This window comes from Saccopteryx leptura, chromosome 9 (assembly GCF_036850995.1).
Source record: "Saccopteryx leptura isolate mSacLep1 chromosome 9, mSacLep1_pri_phased_curated, whole genome shotgun sequence".
NCBI lineage: Eukaryota > Metazoa > Chordata > Mammalia > Chiroptera > Emballonuridae > Saccopteryx > Saccopteryx leptura.
The window spans coordinates 23,260,627-23,278,530 of record NC_089511.1 but is presented as its reverse complement, the minus strand read 5'-3'; the positions used below and the strand labels follow the sequence as shown (position 1 = coordinate 23,278,530).

At 42.6% G+C, this 17,904-nt stretch overlaps 1 protein-coding gene across 2 annotated transcripts in view; it reads right to left on the bottom strand.

Annotated features, from left to right (window-relative positions):
• The window catches only part of HYDIN (HYDIN axonemal central pair apparatus protein), a 395,035-nt gene that overhangs the window by 156,612 nt on the left and 220,519 nt on the right, over window positions 1–17,904 (bottom strand). For both annotated transcript variants that reach the window (XM_066348740.1, XM_066348741.1), the window contains exons 19-21: window positions 9,862–10,100; window positions 4,624–4,897; window positions 2,807–2,950 (exon numbers count right to left, since the gene is read on the bottom strand). In XM_066348740.1, coding sequence (XP_066204837.1) covers window positions 2,807–2,950; window positions 4,624–4,897; window positions 9,862–10,100 — 657 coding nt within the window. The remainder of the gene's footprint in view (window positions 1–2,806; window positions 2,951–4,623; window positions 4,898–9,861; window positions 10,101–17,904) is intronic.

Genomic DNA, 17,904 nt, shown 5'->3' with positions numbered 1-17,904 from the left:
TGGATTAAATGCGAGCAGGAAATGAACAATGGAAAATAATAGTAGTTGGATAGATTTCAAACTTGTGATATTTGGGGAGAAAAAAAGAAGCATAAAGTCAAGCAGGGAGCTGTGATTCAATTCACTTTTTAATTCAATAAGTCACTGTCACATTAAAAATACTTGCTATTTTATTCTAGTGATAAAGTAAAAAAAATAGATACTTAAATAAGAATATGCTTTTCTAAAAAAACAAACAAACAAACAACAAACCCAAGGCTGACTGGATATTAAGAGAAGAAAAGGAACATGACCCATACATTTTTATGAATAGTTATGGGCTTAGAAAAATCTAAGAAGAAACAGGTTGCATATTTAACATATACAATAATGTGTTACAAAGAATAGCTATTCAATAAATATTCACTGAATTTTTTCTGAATAGCTACATTTAGAGAAAATATGATGCCACCAAATTCAGTGCAGCTGCTACCAATAAATATCTTTCCTCGCCGCTTGTAAAAGAATTTAAAAGAGAGCAATGAAAGCTTAATAACTGTAGCAGGGACTCTTGTAGTATTTTCTTTTTATAGGTCTCATGGAGCTTGTCACAGTTAGTGTAGCATCCTGTGAAACGCTCAGTCTACTTCCTCCTTGTCTGCTTTCCCCAGGAGTCATGGAAGCCTGAGATGAGTGTCTTTGCTGCCTCAGACACTCTAAGTGCTCACAAATTATTTGTTGATTTGATCTTGCATAACTCATCTCCCCTACTTGCCTACATGCTCCCCTGTTTACCTCCTAGCAGAGCTCCATACCCATGGTGGGTGCTCAATACTTTTGTTTAATACAAACAAAATATGATGGAACCCAGCACCAGAATAAATGGTTTTGACTCTTCTCCGGCAAGCCTCCAGGTAATGAAAGGAACCCTGGTTGACTCCCTCTGACTGATTAGTGCCACACCCACGCCTTTTATATGACAGCATAGATCACACTGTGGGACAACGGCTTACTTAACGCTTGGTTTTCCCAGCTGGCTCTGCGGTTCATCAGGGAGGGACTGCAGGGTACCACTAGCACCTGACACAGTACTTGACCTGTGGTAGGCCTTAATAAATACCCCACACAGCCTGTATGCATGTTTCGGTGGATGAATCTGACTCTGCCACTCCCCTCCTTGAAGCCCAGTGGCACCCGGAGCACGCCTCCCAGTCAAGCTACACTCATTGGCCCTTGTCCACTTTTCTAGATGGTCCTCATGTCACTCTTGGCACATTCTCTAAGGCGGCCTCTCGAGTCTTTCTGCTCACCAAGCTCTTTCCTAACTCGGGCCTTCCGTGTGCGCGGCTCCTCCTGCCTCTAATCTCTCCCTTTCTCTTGTCACCAGACTGACTTCATATTCTCTTCAAATCTCACCTTGAGACACTTGCTCAAGAAAGCCATCTATCACCACAGGTACAAAGCCACTCTCCTGATATGTGCCGCCATAGCAACTTCTACCTCTTCTTCATAGCACTGTTTAGAACTGTAATTTAAATGACTAAATTTTAATAATTTGTTTACAGTTGTGACCTCAACCAGTCTCTTAGCTGTGACTGGTTTACCAGAGTGTCAGCACCAACACACTCTCTAGCTCAGAAGAGACATTTGTCCATACCTGTTTTTTTTTCTTTATTTTATTTTATTTTTTTGTATTTTTCCGAAGTTGGAAACAGGGAGGCAGTCAAACAGACTCCCGCATGTGCCCGACCGGGATCCACCCGGCACGCCCACCAGGGGGTGATGCTCTGCCCATCTTGGGGCGTCGCTCTGCCGCAATCAGAGCCATTCTAGTGCCTGAGGCAGAGGCCACAGAGCCATCCTCAGCGCCTGGGCCAACTTTGCTCCAATAGAGCTTTGGCTGTGGGAGGGGAAGAGAGAGACAGAGAGGAAGGAGAGGGGGAGGGGTGGAGAAGCAGATGGGCACTTCTCCTGTGTGCCCTGGCCAGGAATCAAACCCGGGACTCCTGCACGCCAGGCTGACACTCTACCACTGAGCCAACCGGCCAGGGCCCATACCTGTTTTGAATGTTAAATAATTCTACCATCGAAGTCTGCTGAGGAGGAAGAGGTCCAGTTCTGCTGTGATGCCTCCCTCACCCCTCTCTGTCCTGCCCCTGCCCTGAGCAGCAGTCATTCCATCTCTGCCCTGTCCCCTGCCTCCCCATTTATTGCTTGCCCTTAATGGCCACATGGATATTTATAGCCATATAATTTAGAATATGAATCAAACAGTTTAAGTTGATCATTCTCAGTGTTGGGTGATCTACATAATAGCTTAACTTGTGTCTCGGTTTCCTTCTGAGCATTCTGGGAATGGTAACAGAACCTGCAGCACAGATGGTTGTGAGCAACAAGGAGGCAAAGGTACATAATGAACAGGGCTCAGGGCCCAGCACAAACCAACCAGTAGGTGGTAGCTATTCTTACTGATTATTATGATTATCAATAATTCTAGTCCATCCCTTTCTATACTGTAATGTTTATTTTATCGAGTTCAAGTAAAACGATTGACTACAGCACATTTTCAGTGCATTGGAATATCCCCTCTCTCGGGCCTTCTACATCAGGAATGATGGAAGTAGCATTTTTGCAGCAACTTACATTTCAAAGGAATGTAGGTTTAGATTCAGAAATTTTAGTTGAAGGCATATAGGCCTCTGAAGCTTGAACAACATTGGCTGGGTGTGGGTACATCAGGCTTCCCATTCATCTAGCTTCCCAAATGACAATGTGAACACGCTGCCCCCAGTCGAAGCCCCCAACCCGCCACGCGCAGCCCACTGACCTTCTCCAGGCTGTACAGGAGCTGCTTGGTGGAGAGCTGGATAAGTGGCGCTATGAACTCACACATGATGTCCACGGTCATCACCAAGTTCTTCCCCTTCTGTGTCCCGATAATGGCGTGGCACACCAGCTTTTCTTTGACAACCTGCAGATGAGAGACACCGGCATGCCGAGAACATCCATAGCTCGGAAAACTTAATTCTCAACAGGAAGCAAACCGATTCTCAACCACCTGCCTGGGGACACCAGGGAAGAGCACACTTTTCTGAATAGTGCATTTCAGGTGCCACTCTCTGTCTCACGGTTGATGTCTGATTGGTTAAATATGTCCTATCAATAGATGGATCCTGCATCCATTTCTGACTACTCTTGAGGACATATTCAATTTACATTCAGCTCAACAAATATATGAAAGGTGTATTAGGACTGTTAGAGTCTGGACATAACAGTGATGAACAGGTGGATAAGATCCTTATGGACTTATATACATAGTTAAGTGGTAGTTCTATTTCTCATCAATAGCTAGTCAGAAACTGTGGCTGGAAACATTTTGCCTTTCATTCTTGAATATTTAAAATTCATACTATACAAATAAATATTTCTTTGCCTGCTCCCCAATTCCTGAGTTCCAGATTTGTATAAAGTTGAAAGGAACTAGAGAGAATTTACAATAGGAATAGTTTATATTGAAGAGTTCTCAGGTTTCAGATTTTAATGAATTCAAGTCTCTTTTCAATTATGTAGCATAATTTGGAAGAACATTCAGGGAAGCTTTTAGGAAAGCTTAAACTGAATTTCAAACCCCAGCAGCTCAGACTTAATGCCTTTGAAAATATGGTCAGCTCCCAATCATGATGTTGCAAATGGGCTCCCGCAACAGGCTGTCAGTGTCTTAAAATGAGGGCTGTATTCCAATTATCTTTGCACCCTAGTGCCTGCTCATCATATGGTACATGCTCAGTAGAAGATGGCTGAATGACAGAGAGAAAGACTACCTTACACACAGTGTACCCATAGGCTGGCTGTGTCATCTTGTCTGCTGGAAGACAAATTGCTTATTGTTCCCTATTTCTCAAGAACAAAGTTTAGCACCGCTCCTAATTTGGTGATACCGGAAGGAGCTCAAGAAAGCACTGGTTCTCATTCACAGAGTCTGCATTTGTGAGGTCGAAGAGGCTCACAAGTGATTACAAAAGATTCTTTTAGGTTTCTGATGGTCCCTAGCCTCCGTGAGGGAACAGGAATAAACAGAGACATGGTTTGCATACATGTTTAGGCAGAACAGTGATGATGTAAATAAAGAATAGCAGAACTTCAGAGTTGCTAAGGTAGATGCAACTCTTTTGTTGATACATAAAAAGATGATGATTATAAATGTGATAGCGTTATGTCAGGATGAGAGGAAAGGAGCTGGAGGTATCCCAATACCTGGATAGGAAATGCAGCCTCGAGTGTCTACAAAAACATCCTTTTGGGATAAATATGAACACTGCTAAGTGTTTAGTGCAGGCTTAGCTTTGGCCAAATGCTGGATGTCCCTCTCCCAGAGACTTGCTGGCTGGTCGCTGCTGACCCTGGGGATGAGAACCTGCCTTAATTAGTATTTTAAGGTTGAGTTCATGGTATCTGTAGAAACAAACATAAAGCTGAGCAGAGCTGAACTGTAAAAGCAATGGGTGCTGCCATGGTAACTCAGGGCTGCATGCAATCCTTAGAAACCACATCCTTTCTTTAGATAAATGTCAAGGAACTCGCCTAAGAAATAGAACAAAGATTTATTTAGGAGCAAAACAGGTTCTAACCAAGCTGTCCTCTTACCCTGGGAGTATCAGAGTAGCCTTCAAGTACCATATCAATCGTCTGGTCCGGATACAACTCCATCCTGATGGGATGGAGCTGAAACACGGGGCTCTGGCCATCCCCGGGCGCCTGGGAGTCGGGGCCTGAGGGACGGCTCTTCACAAGGCTCTTCGTAGCCATGCCCTTCTTGCTCAGCTTGTTCTGGGGACAGAAACTTTCATTCATCCAGAACAACTGTTGGACCCGACGTCCCTTGTTGGTCAACTTGAAGCGGTAGTGGCAGGGGTCCAGGCTGGAAAAGAGGTGGCAGGCAGGGAGAGGACTCAGCTTTGGGATGTTCTGTTCCACACTATACCCTGGCATTTACTCCTCTGGAAGAATACTAACAGTGAGCAATAAAATAGACTTTTTTTTTTTTAATGTTGGAAGGCAACATCATGGTGCTACTTAGGAGCTACCACAGCAATGGGACAAAGTAGCCTCTGTCAGGGACCTGGGTTTGGTCCCTGGGCCTTCCTCATCAGGGAAGGGGCCGTGGGCAAGTGATGCCACATGTCCTCAGTCTCTCCCAGCTGCTCGAGCACGCCACAGAATAGTCAGACACAGTTCACGTGGAAACCACTCTAATTGACGAGAAATGGCTCTGAAGAGGTAAAGGAAAAGCAAAATGCCTACTGGAGGAGAAGGTGTGTTTCAAATTGTGTTGAGTGAATTTCTACTGGCTGAGTGAACTCTCTTGTGATGGGGTCAATTTGAAGGGAACTTCAGAGAGAAATGACACATGTCCTCTAAGATAGTGGTCCCCAACCTTTTTTGGGCCACAGACCGGTTTAATGTCAGAAAATATTTTCACGGGCCAGCCTGTAGGGTGGGATGGATAAATATATCATGTGACCGAGACAAGCATCAAGAGCGAGTCTTAGGCCTGACCTGTGGTGGCGCAGTGGATAAAGCGTCGACCTGGAAATGCTGAGGTCACTGGTTGGAAACCCTGGGCTTGCCTGGTCAAGGCACATATGGGAGTTGATGCTTCCAGCTCCTCCCCCTGTCTCTCTCTCCTCTTTCTCTCTCTGTCTCTCTCTCTCGTCTCTCCTCTCTAAAATGAATAAATAAAATAAAAATTAAAAAAAAAAAGAACGTGTCTTAGACAGATGTAACAGAGGGAATCTGGTCATTTTTTATTTATTTATTTATTTATTTATTTATTTATTTTCTTTTCCGAAGCTGGAAACGGGGAGGCAGTCAGACAGACTCCCGCATGCGCCTGACCAGGATCCACCCGGCACGCCCACCAGGGGGGGATGCTCTGGCCATCTGGGGGGTTGCTCTGTTGCATCCAAAGCCATCCTAGCACCTGAGGCAGAGGCTATGGAGCCATCTTCAGCACCCGGGCCATCTTTGCTCCAATGGAGCCTCGGCTGCGGGAGGGGAAGAGAGAGACGGAGAGGAAGGAGAGGGGGAGGGGTGGAGAAGCAGATGGGCGCTTTTCCTGTGTACCCTGGCTGGGGATCGAACCCGGGACTCCTGTACGCCAGGCTGACGCTCTACCACTGAGTCAACTGGCTAGGGCCACTGGTCATTTTTTAAAAATAAAACACCATTCAGACTTAAATATAAATAAAACAGAAATAATGTAAGTTATTTATTCTTCCTCTGTGGACCAGTACCAAATGGCCCACGGACCGGTACCGATCTGCGTCCCAGGGGTTGGGGACTACTGCTCTAAGAGAAATTACCCTTACCAAAGGTCAAGGGAACTATAATGGAACAGAATATTGGCCAGACTGGTTATTTTTCTCAGACTAACTCATTCCAAAGATGCTATTTCACTTCCTCATTCATCTATTACACAAATGTTCATTAAGGACCTCTTGACTGTTTAGCTCTCTGTTCAACACTGGATTTCTAAAGCCTTGGAGGTGGATGGAGGTGGTTCAAATGTATTTTTCTTTGGGAGTCTTTTTTTTAAAAACTGATTAATAAACTTAAAAACATTTTTTCAGGGAGAAAACTCATCTCAAGATTTAATTAAATTAAAAAAATTTATTAGGCTTTGAAATTTTATCCCATCTGTTCCTCCTTAAGAAATCATGTCTAATGAGTAATTTGAAGTATCAGATAAATAATCAGGAGTATCTGCCAGTTGTCAGGTAGAGTCATTTCATTCTAGATATGTGTCCCAAGGCATGCTCAGTGGAGTCTTTAGTCAGTAGTTTGACTTCATCACCCAGAGGAGGCTTTGGGGAAAAAAAAAAATACACAATACACACTGTTTATAAAGTAGGCAAAGTCTCTGCAACTTATTCAGAGTATATCTTTCCTTCCTTCTTCCCTCCCTCCTTCCTTCCCTCCTTCCTTTCTCTCTTTCTTTCTTCCCTCCCTTCCTTCCTTCTTCCTCTTTTCTTTCTCTCTCTCCTTCCTTCCTTCCTTCCTTCCTTCCTTCCTTCCTTCCTTCCTTCCTTCCTTCCTTCCTTCCTTCCTTCCTTCCTTCCTTCCTTCCTTCCTTCCTTCCTTCCTTCTTCCCTCCCTCCCTCCCTCCCTCCCTCCCTCCCTCCCTTCCTTCCTTCCTTCCTTCCTTCCTTCCTTATTAAATGAGAGGCAGGCAGGCAGACAGATAGACTCCTGCATGTGCCCTGACTGGGATCCACCTGGCAAGCCCACTAGGCAGGCGGCGATGCTTTACTCATTTGGTGCTGTTGCTCTGTTGCTCAGCAATGGAGCTATTGTAGCACCTGAGATGAGGCCATGGTGCCATCCTCAGTGCCCAGGGCCAACTTGTTTGAATGAGCCATGGCTGCAGGAGGGGGAGAGAGTGAGAGAGAGGGAAATGGGGGGGGGGAGAAGCAGATGGGCACTTCTCCTGTGTGCCCTGACTAGGAATTGAACCCAGGACTTCCACATGCCAGGCCAATGCTCTACCGCTGAGCCAAGTGGCCAGGGCCCATAGTATATCTTTCAATAATCCCAGCAACCCAGGGATAATAATTATGTATTTACTCTTATTGTATAAATGAAGAAACAGAAGTCCTGAAAATTGAAAGGAGTTGCCCCAAAACATGCAATCAAAAGAGATGGCGTATGGGTATTTTTAAAGACCTATATGTCCCCAAATTGGCAAACTTTCCTGTAAAGGGCTGAATAATAAATATTTTGGGTTTTTGGGGTCACGTGGTCACTGTCAGGACTACTCAACTGTCCATGGCAGTGTGAAAGCAGCCATAGAAATATGTACACGAATAGGCATGGCTGTATTCTAATAAAGCTTTATTTACAGAAACAGTGGCTGCAATGTACCCACCTCTGCTTTTAACGATTCTTTTGAAGATAGCTAGCATTGTGATTTTATGTCAAAAAGAATGATAGGGTTTAGGCAGAGGGGAAATTGGCAGCTAAAAAGCTACACTTTGCTTCTATGTTCAGAGAAAACAGTAGGCTAAACCTTCCAATTCCAGGCGAGTGACAGAATATCCTTTTGGGCTATTTGATGCTATTTGTAGATTACAGAGAACATGTAATCAAGTTTGGTTCAAGAATATTGTCTCTATAATTATGTTTGAGTATACTTAAATTTGGAAGTAGAAGCATGAAATGTGTTGACAAAATGCTCTAGCTTTTGGTCAATAGAGCAGAGAGCAGTATTTTTAAATCTAGTTGACTCTGAAAACATAATTCCTAGTGGTTTACGGCAGTGGTCCCCAACCCCTGAGCCGTGGACCGGAATCGGTCCGTGGGCCATTTGGTACTGGTCCGCAGAGAAAGAATAAATAACTTACATTATTTCCGTTTTATTTATATTTAAGTCTGAACGATGTTTTATTTTTTAAAAATGACCAGATTCTTTCTGTTACATCCGTCTAAGACTCACTCTTGACGCTTGTCTCGGTCACGTGATACATTTATCCGTCCCACCCTAAAGGCCGGTCCGTGAAAATATTTTCTGACATTAAACCGGTCTGTGGCCCAAAAAAGGTTGGGGACCACTGGTTTACGGTATTTTCAATCAAGTGTCATGGTATGTAGATGGAACAGAGGGAAGGAGGTGTGGATGGGTTTGTGGGGAGGGCTCCTAACTGATTTTTGTCAGGCTTATCTTCTCTGAGCACAGGGTATCCACCTTGGTTTCAGGGCCTGCTAGACTAGAGGCAGGCATACCCCTTTGAGATCTGTCCATTGTATTACGATGAACAGGTACAAATTCATCTGGCCCCCACAGCTGCATGACTTTTCTGGGGAACCAGGAGTAAATCCCCATACATATCCTCTTCCTGTAAGCATTCAGACTGCATGCATTTTTTTTGTATTTTTCTGAAGTTGGAAACAAGGAGGCAGTCAGACAGACTCCCGCATGCGCCCGACCGAGATCCACCCAGCATACCCACCAGGGGGCGATGCTCTGCCCATCTGGGGCATTGCTCTGTTGCAACCAGAGCCATTCTAGCGCCTGGGGCAGAGGCCACAGAGCCATCCTCAGTGCCGGGGCCAACTTTGCTCCAATGGAGCCTTGGCTGTGGGAGGGGAAGAGAGAGACAGAGAGGAAGGAGAGGGGGAGGGGTGGAGAAGCAGATGGGCGCTTCTCCTGTGTGCCCTGGCCGGGAATCGAACCCAGGACTCCTGCATGCCAGGCTGATGCTCTACCACTGAGCAAACCGGCCAGGGCCAGATTGCATGCATTTTTAGGGCCACATTTAGATTATTTTGCTCAGAGGTATCTATACTCTACCACCTGTTATTTAAATATTTACATGTTCTAGTTTTTTCTGAGTAATCAGGTAGAGCCTACTGCAGCCATCTGGATTGCTGGTGCTATCGTGAGGAGGCAAGCAGAGAATACAATACCAGAAAAGTTACTGGCTTTGCAATTCCTGATAAGAAACACTTGCAAAAACTGTTTACCTTCCTAGTTATACTGTTCTTGGGTCACCGCTAAGATGCAGCTGTATCCTCTGCACAACACAGAGAGTAATTAACAGTGCATTGGAATCAAAAGGAGGAATCGTGGAGGATTCTAAATTAGTCACCAAGAAGGCACTGTCAGTTTGAGAGAGTACTGTACTGCCTATGAACCGTCTCTTCTCTAGCTTAGAGGGACACAGCTTGGAGAATGTCTGGAGGGGGAAAGTCAAGACAGGAGAGGGGAAGGACTAAGGAGGCTAGTGCTATGGACTTTAAAGTAATTTTCTAAAGCAGAGGTGATGCTTCGCTTATGCAACATATGGGATATCTATGAAAATATCATAGGGAATGATATTTCCCTACCTAAAACGTGCTCCCAGATTGAGTTCCGGAGCAAAGGGCTTATCTGAGACGATGGTGGAACCAATGCCCGAAGCCTGGACAGGAATCCGATAGGTGTTGCTATTTTCAATTTCCAAAATGACCACGTCTTTGAATGTCAGTGTGTCATTCAGGTTGGCAATCAGTGTCAGCTGAAGTTCGGTTTCCGGGGCAACGATGCCTTCACTGGGTTCAATTCTCCAAAGAGACTTTTTGTGTGCCTGCAACACAAGACGGCAAGTTAATGGTGAAGACACTCTTGGCTTTCCCTTCTGCGTATGTCAAAGCCCTCTATACTTCAAATGGCTGGCACTGCAGAACTCGACATCAGAGACAAACATTATTTTTTCAAATCAAAGCAGCTCGGTGTTTGTTGGCTTTTTTTTTTTTTCCAAAAAGCAATCTGATTCGGAAGAGCAAACCTACAATTCTACTTTTGAACGCTCCGTGAAGATTCTTTACATCTCTTTCTCTAGATGATAGCCCAGTTCTCTAATAAGCTGATACTAATTATCTGCTTTAATCACCAAGTTCTTAAATACCAGCAGAAGGTACAATATCTTTTCTGGAATCTTGAGTTTTTAAAAGACATGCTTTTCAAGTGCAAAGTTTCTATGATGGCATAGTGAGGATGAACAGCTTCTGTTAATGAACATAATAAAGGAAGCCATCTTGATTTCTATTATTCCATAATAAGTAGAATTACATTTGCTAAAATTCTAAACTTATTCTGAAATATGTGATAAGAGGTGAAAATTATAGAGGTAACATCGACTCACACCAATCTCTTACCTTTAAATAATTAGGTTCTCACAGTTCACTTCCATTCATCTTAAGATCTTTGGCCAAACTATGCCTCCCCACAATGAAGCCTGCTCTGATTGTCACCTTTTAAATTGCAAACCTTCTACCCCTGGTTCCCTTGACCCAGTTCCATATTTCCCCTTAGCACTTGTCATCTTCTAACATGTGCATAATTGACTTATGTATAATAATTTATAATAATTGCTTGTCTGTGTCCGTGCACTAGAATATAAGCTCTCCATAAAAAGGATTTTTGCTGTTTTTGTTCTTGTTGCGGTTGTTGACTGATATGTCCCCATGCCTGGTATGAAGTAGGTGCTTCATAAATATTTGACAAATGAACTAATGTATCTGCCTTTTGATTAATCCTTTGGTGTTAGAGAACTCATTTTTCACATAAAGTAACTTATCCCAGGTTTTAACAACTCAAACTTTAGGTATCTCTCTTTATATTAACTAGAGATTTTTTTTTTACCTTTCATACACTGGCATTTGGTCCCCTCCCTTGGAGATAAAAATAATAAATTGAATCTCTTTTATTTAATAGCCCCCTTCAAATACTGTATCCCAGCTTTTGAAGAAAACCTCATATGGCACAGTCAGGCTCCAAAGTAAGTTGAAAATTTCGTTAAGGTGGCCAATCGTAAAACAATGACTCATGTTATAAGCATCTTATTTAATTTGAAAATAGAAATTCTGCTTCTTTGATGGTGATCTATTTATTTCCTCAGGCTGCTTTTAAGACTTTCTCTTTCTCTTTGATTACAGTATAGGTTCACTATAATATGTCTAGTTACGGGTTTATTTGCATACTCTGCTTGGAATTTGCTACATTTGCTACATTTTATTATTCTTTTTCTCCTTTCCTTGTATCATTCCAATTATATATGTGTATGTCTTTCATAATGTAGCCTCTCTGTCTTAGCTGCTCATGTGCATTTTCTAATCTTTTGCTCTCTGTGCTTCATTTTGGATAACTTCTTCTCAACTATCTTCCAGTTCACTGATTCCTTCTTCAGCTGTGTGTAAGTCACTGTTAAATACACCTTTCATGATCCAAATTTGTTTTTTTGTATTTTTGTATTCAGGTCTTATTTTTTATATATATATTTTTCAGCCTACTGAGATCTTTTAAAATTCTGATGATGGTATTTGACTTATTAGCTATGCCTTCTAGTCCCTCTCATTCATGTGCAAATTTGATAAGCAAACTGTTTTTAGAACTTTTTAACTAAATAAAGCAAATACATATTCAATGGCTCTGAGGTCCAATTGTTGCAGGAAACAAACAAACAAAATGTTCAAAGAATATTCCCTGGCTCTAAGAGACTGATAGTAATAGTATTCAGGATACCAACATGAAAATATTAAAAATGCAAGTCAGAAGGAGGTAGGGGTGAAAGTGCTTCAGGGAAATTTAAAGAACAAGATACTTGGCCCTGGCCGGTTGGCTCAGTGGTAGAGCATCGACCTAGTGTGCGGAGGACCCAGGTTCAATTCCCGGCCAGGGCACACAGGAGAAGCGCCCATTTGCTTCTCCACCCCTCCGCCATGCCTTCCTCTCTGTCTCTCTCTTCCCCTCCTGCAGCCAAGGCTCCATTGGAGCAAAGATGGCCCGGGCGCTGGGGATGGCTCTGTGGCCTCTGCCTCAGGCGCTAGAGTGGCTCTGGTCGCAACATGGCGACGCCCAGGATGGGCAGAGCATCGCCCCCTGGTGGGCAGAGCGTCGCCCCATGGTGGGCGTGCTGGGTGGATCCTGGTCGGGCGCATGCGGGAGTCTGTCTGACTGTCTCTCCCTGTTTCCAGCTTCAGAAAAATGCAAAAAAAAAAAAAAAAAAAAAGAAGAAGAAGATACTTTTCCAGAGCAGAAAATGTTAAAAACCCTTTTGTTTTATGACAAATATACCAGACATGTTTCTCATCTCTCCAGTTGTGAGATTAGGCTTAATTATCAGGCAGTATGGTTCCTAATTGTATCGTGCTATTGATTTTTAAAAATTCAAATTATTCTAATTTCATATATAAGTAATTATCTCAAAATTAACAAAAGGACGTCCCCATTTCGATTGTTATGTCATCTCAATCAATTCTGATAATGCTATTTTATTTTGGAGGAAAAAATTACTCAGAAAAACATACATGGATTAATATTTCTAGCAAATATTTAGTGATTGCCAACAAGACATTTGGAAAAGGCTGTAAAAAGAAGAGATGTGTGACCATGTAGAAACTTCCAGGATAATGACAGAGAGGCACAGCTAAACTCTCCAGTTCATAGAGAAGAGTTTGATGACTCCCTCACAAGTTCTCTTGGAGGATTCTTCTTTTAACTGTAGTAGTTCAGAAGAAACCCTCCGAAGAAATACACAAAGAGAAAAACAAAGGTAAAATATACTTTGTGGGCTGGGTTTGAGAGGACATTCCAGTCCAAAACTTTCCATCCTCCATTTAATTTCTATGGTGTACTTCTAGCAAAAGAAAAAATGAAGAAATGTAAAATACGTGTAGCTCAATGGGGGCATAGGGTCAATGCAAAGGTACAAGTCAAAACTTCTTGACAAGTGTAGATTGGGTTTGGAATACAGTTGCACTGATGGTCACTATAAATAAGAAGAATTTGCACTGCAATTTGCAGGCAAGAATTAAAAATTTCAGCCAGGCAGAATCTCATAGGGTGGCAACGCCTTGGACTGTCACCAAAATCCAGGTCGGTCCCTACTACAAATTCAGAAACTGGATTTGGCCTTGAGGCACACTATCTGAGGAACAGGCTCACAGGTACTTAATAAGAAAAAGCTAATATTTAAATTCAAATGCCAATTTCCCAACTAACAACTGAGGAGATGAGAATGCTAGTTACATTTCATCCTGGTTTGAAAGTCTATATGGAAACTAATGAATAGATTTAAATAAATTAAATGAAGCAAAGAAAGACAGTTGTCAAGATGATTAACTGTTTATAATGAGAATGTGGATGAAATTTTGTTTTAATTTTGGTATTAATGGAAAGAATAGATTTAACTCTATGTCAAGACTCCTATTATTACTCCTGATCTTTTAATATGGGACATTCCTAGAGACACAGATATTAGAGAAACAAACATTAAATATTAATACTACATTAGATAAACTAGGGCTGAGGTGGAATATAATACTCTCTATTTTAAAAGCATTTGTAGAAAAAATACTAATTTTTGTACAATTTAATCTGTTTTGTTAAAATTTTCTAACTTTCTACTCATAATAAATTATCCCCAGTGAAGAACTTAAATATTAAGAAAGCAGTAAGAAAAGCCCATCTTTTGAAAACATTATCCTGCATTTGTTTATAATTTTAATTTAAAATATTGGTAACAAAAAGATAATCCTCATAAATTTAATTTTCAGAATTATAGATAATTATTGGCAAGGAAAACAAGGATTAAATGACTATTTTCTACTTATATTTAGTGTCAAAGAAATAATTTCTAATGCATATTCTTAATTATCCCTCCTCCCAATTTTTAACAGTCTGTCTCATTCCGTTTGCAGCGATATCAGTCAGATTTTTCTACCGTGCCCTTCCAAACTCTCATAGGTTCTACCCATAACCAACACCAAAGCCACTTCCGTATCTGTAGGTGTTTGTTACAGCAGCACCCCACTCTCAGCCCCCATTTCTGTCCTAGTCCGACCACTGTAACAAAGTGCCAGAGACTGGGCGGCTTATAAACAATAGGAATGTATTTTCTGTTCCTGAGGCTGGCAGTCCAAGACCAGGGAGCCAGCATCGGCGAGCTCTGGGGAAAGCCCTCTTCTGGGCTGCATACTGCCAGCTTCTCACTGCATCCTTGTTTCCTTGTGTACTTAACGTCTTTACGTGAAGAAGAGCAGAGTGGGGGGAGCAAGCTCTCTGACAGATGCTTGAAATGCCGTTTATGAGGGCTCCACCCTCATGACCTCATCTAACCCTCATTATCTCCCAAAGGCCTCCTCTATTAATTTGTAGGGAATAAAACCATTCCACCTATGACATTCACTTTCAGTCCCCCCAAAATTCATGTTCTTCTCACATGCAAAATACAATCTTCATTCCAGAAGAGGAAATCTAACCGGAATTCAACCATGCTGAGACCCTGATCTTGAACTTCCAGCATTGGGAACCTTGGAAAATAAATTTCTGTTGTTGCTAAGCCACCCAGCCTATGGCCCTTGGTTACAGAGGCCTGAACGAAGACACAACCCTAAAGTGAAACCCTTCAAATCCTCTGACATATTAATCATAGAAAATGACACAAAAATGAGCTATAAATGCAAATTAAATTTTCTGAAGATATTTTAAAATGGATCAACGTAGCTTCATTTCATCAGCATTTTTACAAGAATAGACAGGGAGTTGTTGACTTATTTTCGGCCCGACCTACACAATGAAAGCAAAACCTGGAGACTGAGTTCTCATGCTTGAGTAACCAGACTAAGAACTTACTGTCTTATTTACTTTTAGTGTCTAGGTTCTAGACTACTATTTTAGATAAAGTAATACTAGCTGCTGTAACAATCACCACCGCCACCACAGCAACGACCCTCCTGCTCAATGGTTTAACACAACAAAAACTTATCTCTGGTTCCCATGAATTCCAAACGGTGTCAGACATGAGGAAGGGCTTTGGTCCATTCAGTCATTCAAGAACCCCAGCTAACGTAACTCTGACATGTGTAACTTGTGTCTTCTAAGCCACTCTAGACATTGACATTCAGTTGGCCGATAAGAGAAAGCAGAGAAGAGAGTGGGGGTCACATGCTAGGATTTTATGCACCAGGTCTGGAAGTGTACACAACACTTCTTCCCACTGCCACCATCCAGGACTCAGTCATGCAGACACAGCTAAACGCAAAGAAATCTGGGAAATGTCTTTGGTCTGGGCCCAAGAGGAAAGGAGGGCACTGGGAACTGTGAGCTACTCCCTGCTAGAGCTGCCTGGCCGGTTCAGTTTATTGCCATATGCTTAGGTCTTCCCCAACTCCTCCGGACCTCAGATTTTGCAAGGTGAAGAGTTCACTCTATCAGAACGCAGGGGTGGGAGCATAACTTGGTAAGGCAACTCCTATGAGAACTTAGGGCTGGAGTTCATATCCATCTGCTGGTAGGACAAACAGAGGGGCCGGGCCGCTGGAAGAGAAAATAAGAATATCCAGGCAAGATAATATCGCACTGTTGGCCCTTCTTCCCAAACTTGTGACCTTACAGCACTTACATAGTTTTGCTCATTTATGAGACTCAGCTTACAAATAAAACATAAATCAATGCCATGTTTGTCTTTTTATCAAAAGCAAATGCCTTTCAGAAGCGGGTACTGTCAATGTCATCTTTCCCATTCGAACTATTTATTTTCTCCCCCTAGACAGTGGCACAGGTCAATACTTTGCTGCAATGAGGAGAGGGTGTCACCTGCGTAAGTGCTATTTCAATTCAAGCCAGGGGACATTCGTTTTCGATAAATGTATATACCATTTCTATTCTGATTCCTGCTGACACAGACTGGCCGCTCTGGAAAGAAGACCTGAAGTTGCTTGGTGAGTCTTTCTGATGAAGCTTATTAATCAATGTTTGGCATAAAACGAGGCAGCGAAGTATATCATAGATGTCAAGAACAAGGCACATTAAAATGCCAGCTGCGAACATACTGGATTACATCCTTACCGACAGTCAGGCTCAAAATCACTCTAACACTCTTTGGTATTTGACTTTACAGGATGCCCTTTGTTTTCAGGGAGGATTTGGTCGATGTGACATTTTCCGTTATTAGGTGGCAAATCTTGAAGAAGGAATGGATGAATGATAATCATCATTGCTATGGAGGACATTCAGTAGCCTTTTCAAAAGCACAATACAGCAAGACAATAATGCAAACTGGTTATGGAAGAGAGCTCTGAAAGAAAGGAGATGTCCAAGATCTGTCACTTTCTAGCTGTCAGACATGAAGCATGTCAATTAGCCATGCCTAGCCTCAGTTTCCTCATCTGTAGCTTGCGATCCGGATTGTGCCTTTTGCACAGACTTGTGGTAATGGTTAAACAGGTAATACATGTGAAACTCGGAATAATGCCGGGCACGTAGGTAAGTCCTCATAAAAATGACAGCTATTGTTATCATTTTACCAAAAGCTGAAATGCCCCACATGACACATAATTATGAACTCAGTTATTTGCTACAAAAATAGATTATAAAACTGAGAAAACAAAGATGGGTGTTAGGAAAGCATTTGACACACAATACTCTTGCCAGAAGAGAAGCATCTCAGAGAGTTCATGGCAGGCAGAAGTCAAAGACAGCCTGTAAGCACCTTCAGCTCCTGGTATATAGTTATCTTTTCCCAGTTATTTAATGAAATGCTAACTTAGGTGCTGCTATAAACGAATTTCTTCTTTTTCCTTTTGCTTTTTTATTTTTAGGTGAGCAGCATAGTGGTCAGACATTTATATAATTTACAAAGTTATCTCCATAATAAATCTAGTACCCACTTAACACAATACGTAGTTATTATACATATTATTGACTATCTACCCTATGCTGTACTTTACATTCCTGGGACGATGTTATAATTACCAATCTGTACTTCTTAATCCCTTCACCTTTTTCATCTGGCCCTCCAACCCCCCCTCCCATCTGACAACTATCAGTTTGTTCTTCTGTGAAGGGATTCCGCAGATGGAGTTAAGGTCCTAACTCAGTTGACTTTTTTTTTTTGTTTTTGTATTTTTCTGAAGTTGGAAACGGGGAGGCAGTCAGACAGACTCCTGCATGCGCCCGACCGGGATCCACCCGGCACGCCCACCAGGGGGCGATGCTCTGCCCATCTAGGGTGTTGCTCTGCCGCAACCAGAGGTATTCTACCGCCTGAGGCAGAGGCCATGGAGCCATCCTCAGCGCCGGGGCCAACTTTGCTCCAATGGAGCCTTGGCAGCAGGAGGGGAAGAGAGAGACAGATAGGAAGGAGAAGCGGAAGTGTGGAGAAGCAGATGGGCACTTCTCCTGTGTGCCCTGGCCTGGAATCGAACCTGGGACTCCTGCATGCCAGGCTGACGCTCTACCACTGAGCCAACCGGCCAGGGCCCTAACTCAGTTGACTTTAAGGTAAGGAGATTATCCTTAGTGGGCCTGACTTAGAACAGGGGTCGTCAACCTTGTTATACCTACTGCCCACTTTTGTTATCTCTGTTAGTAGTAAAATTTTCTAACCA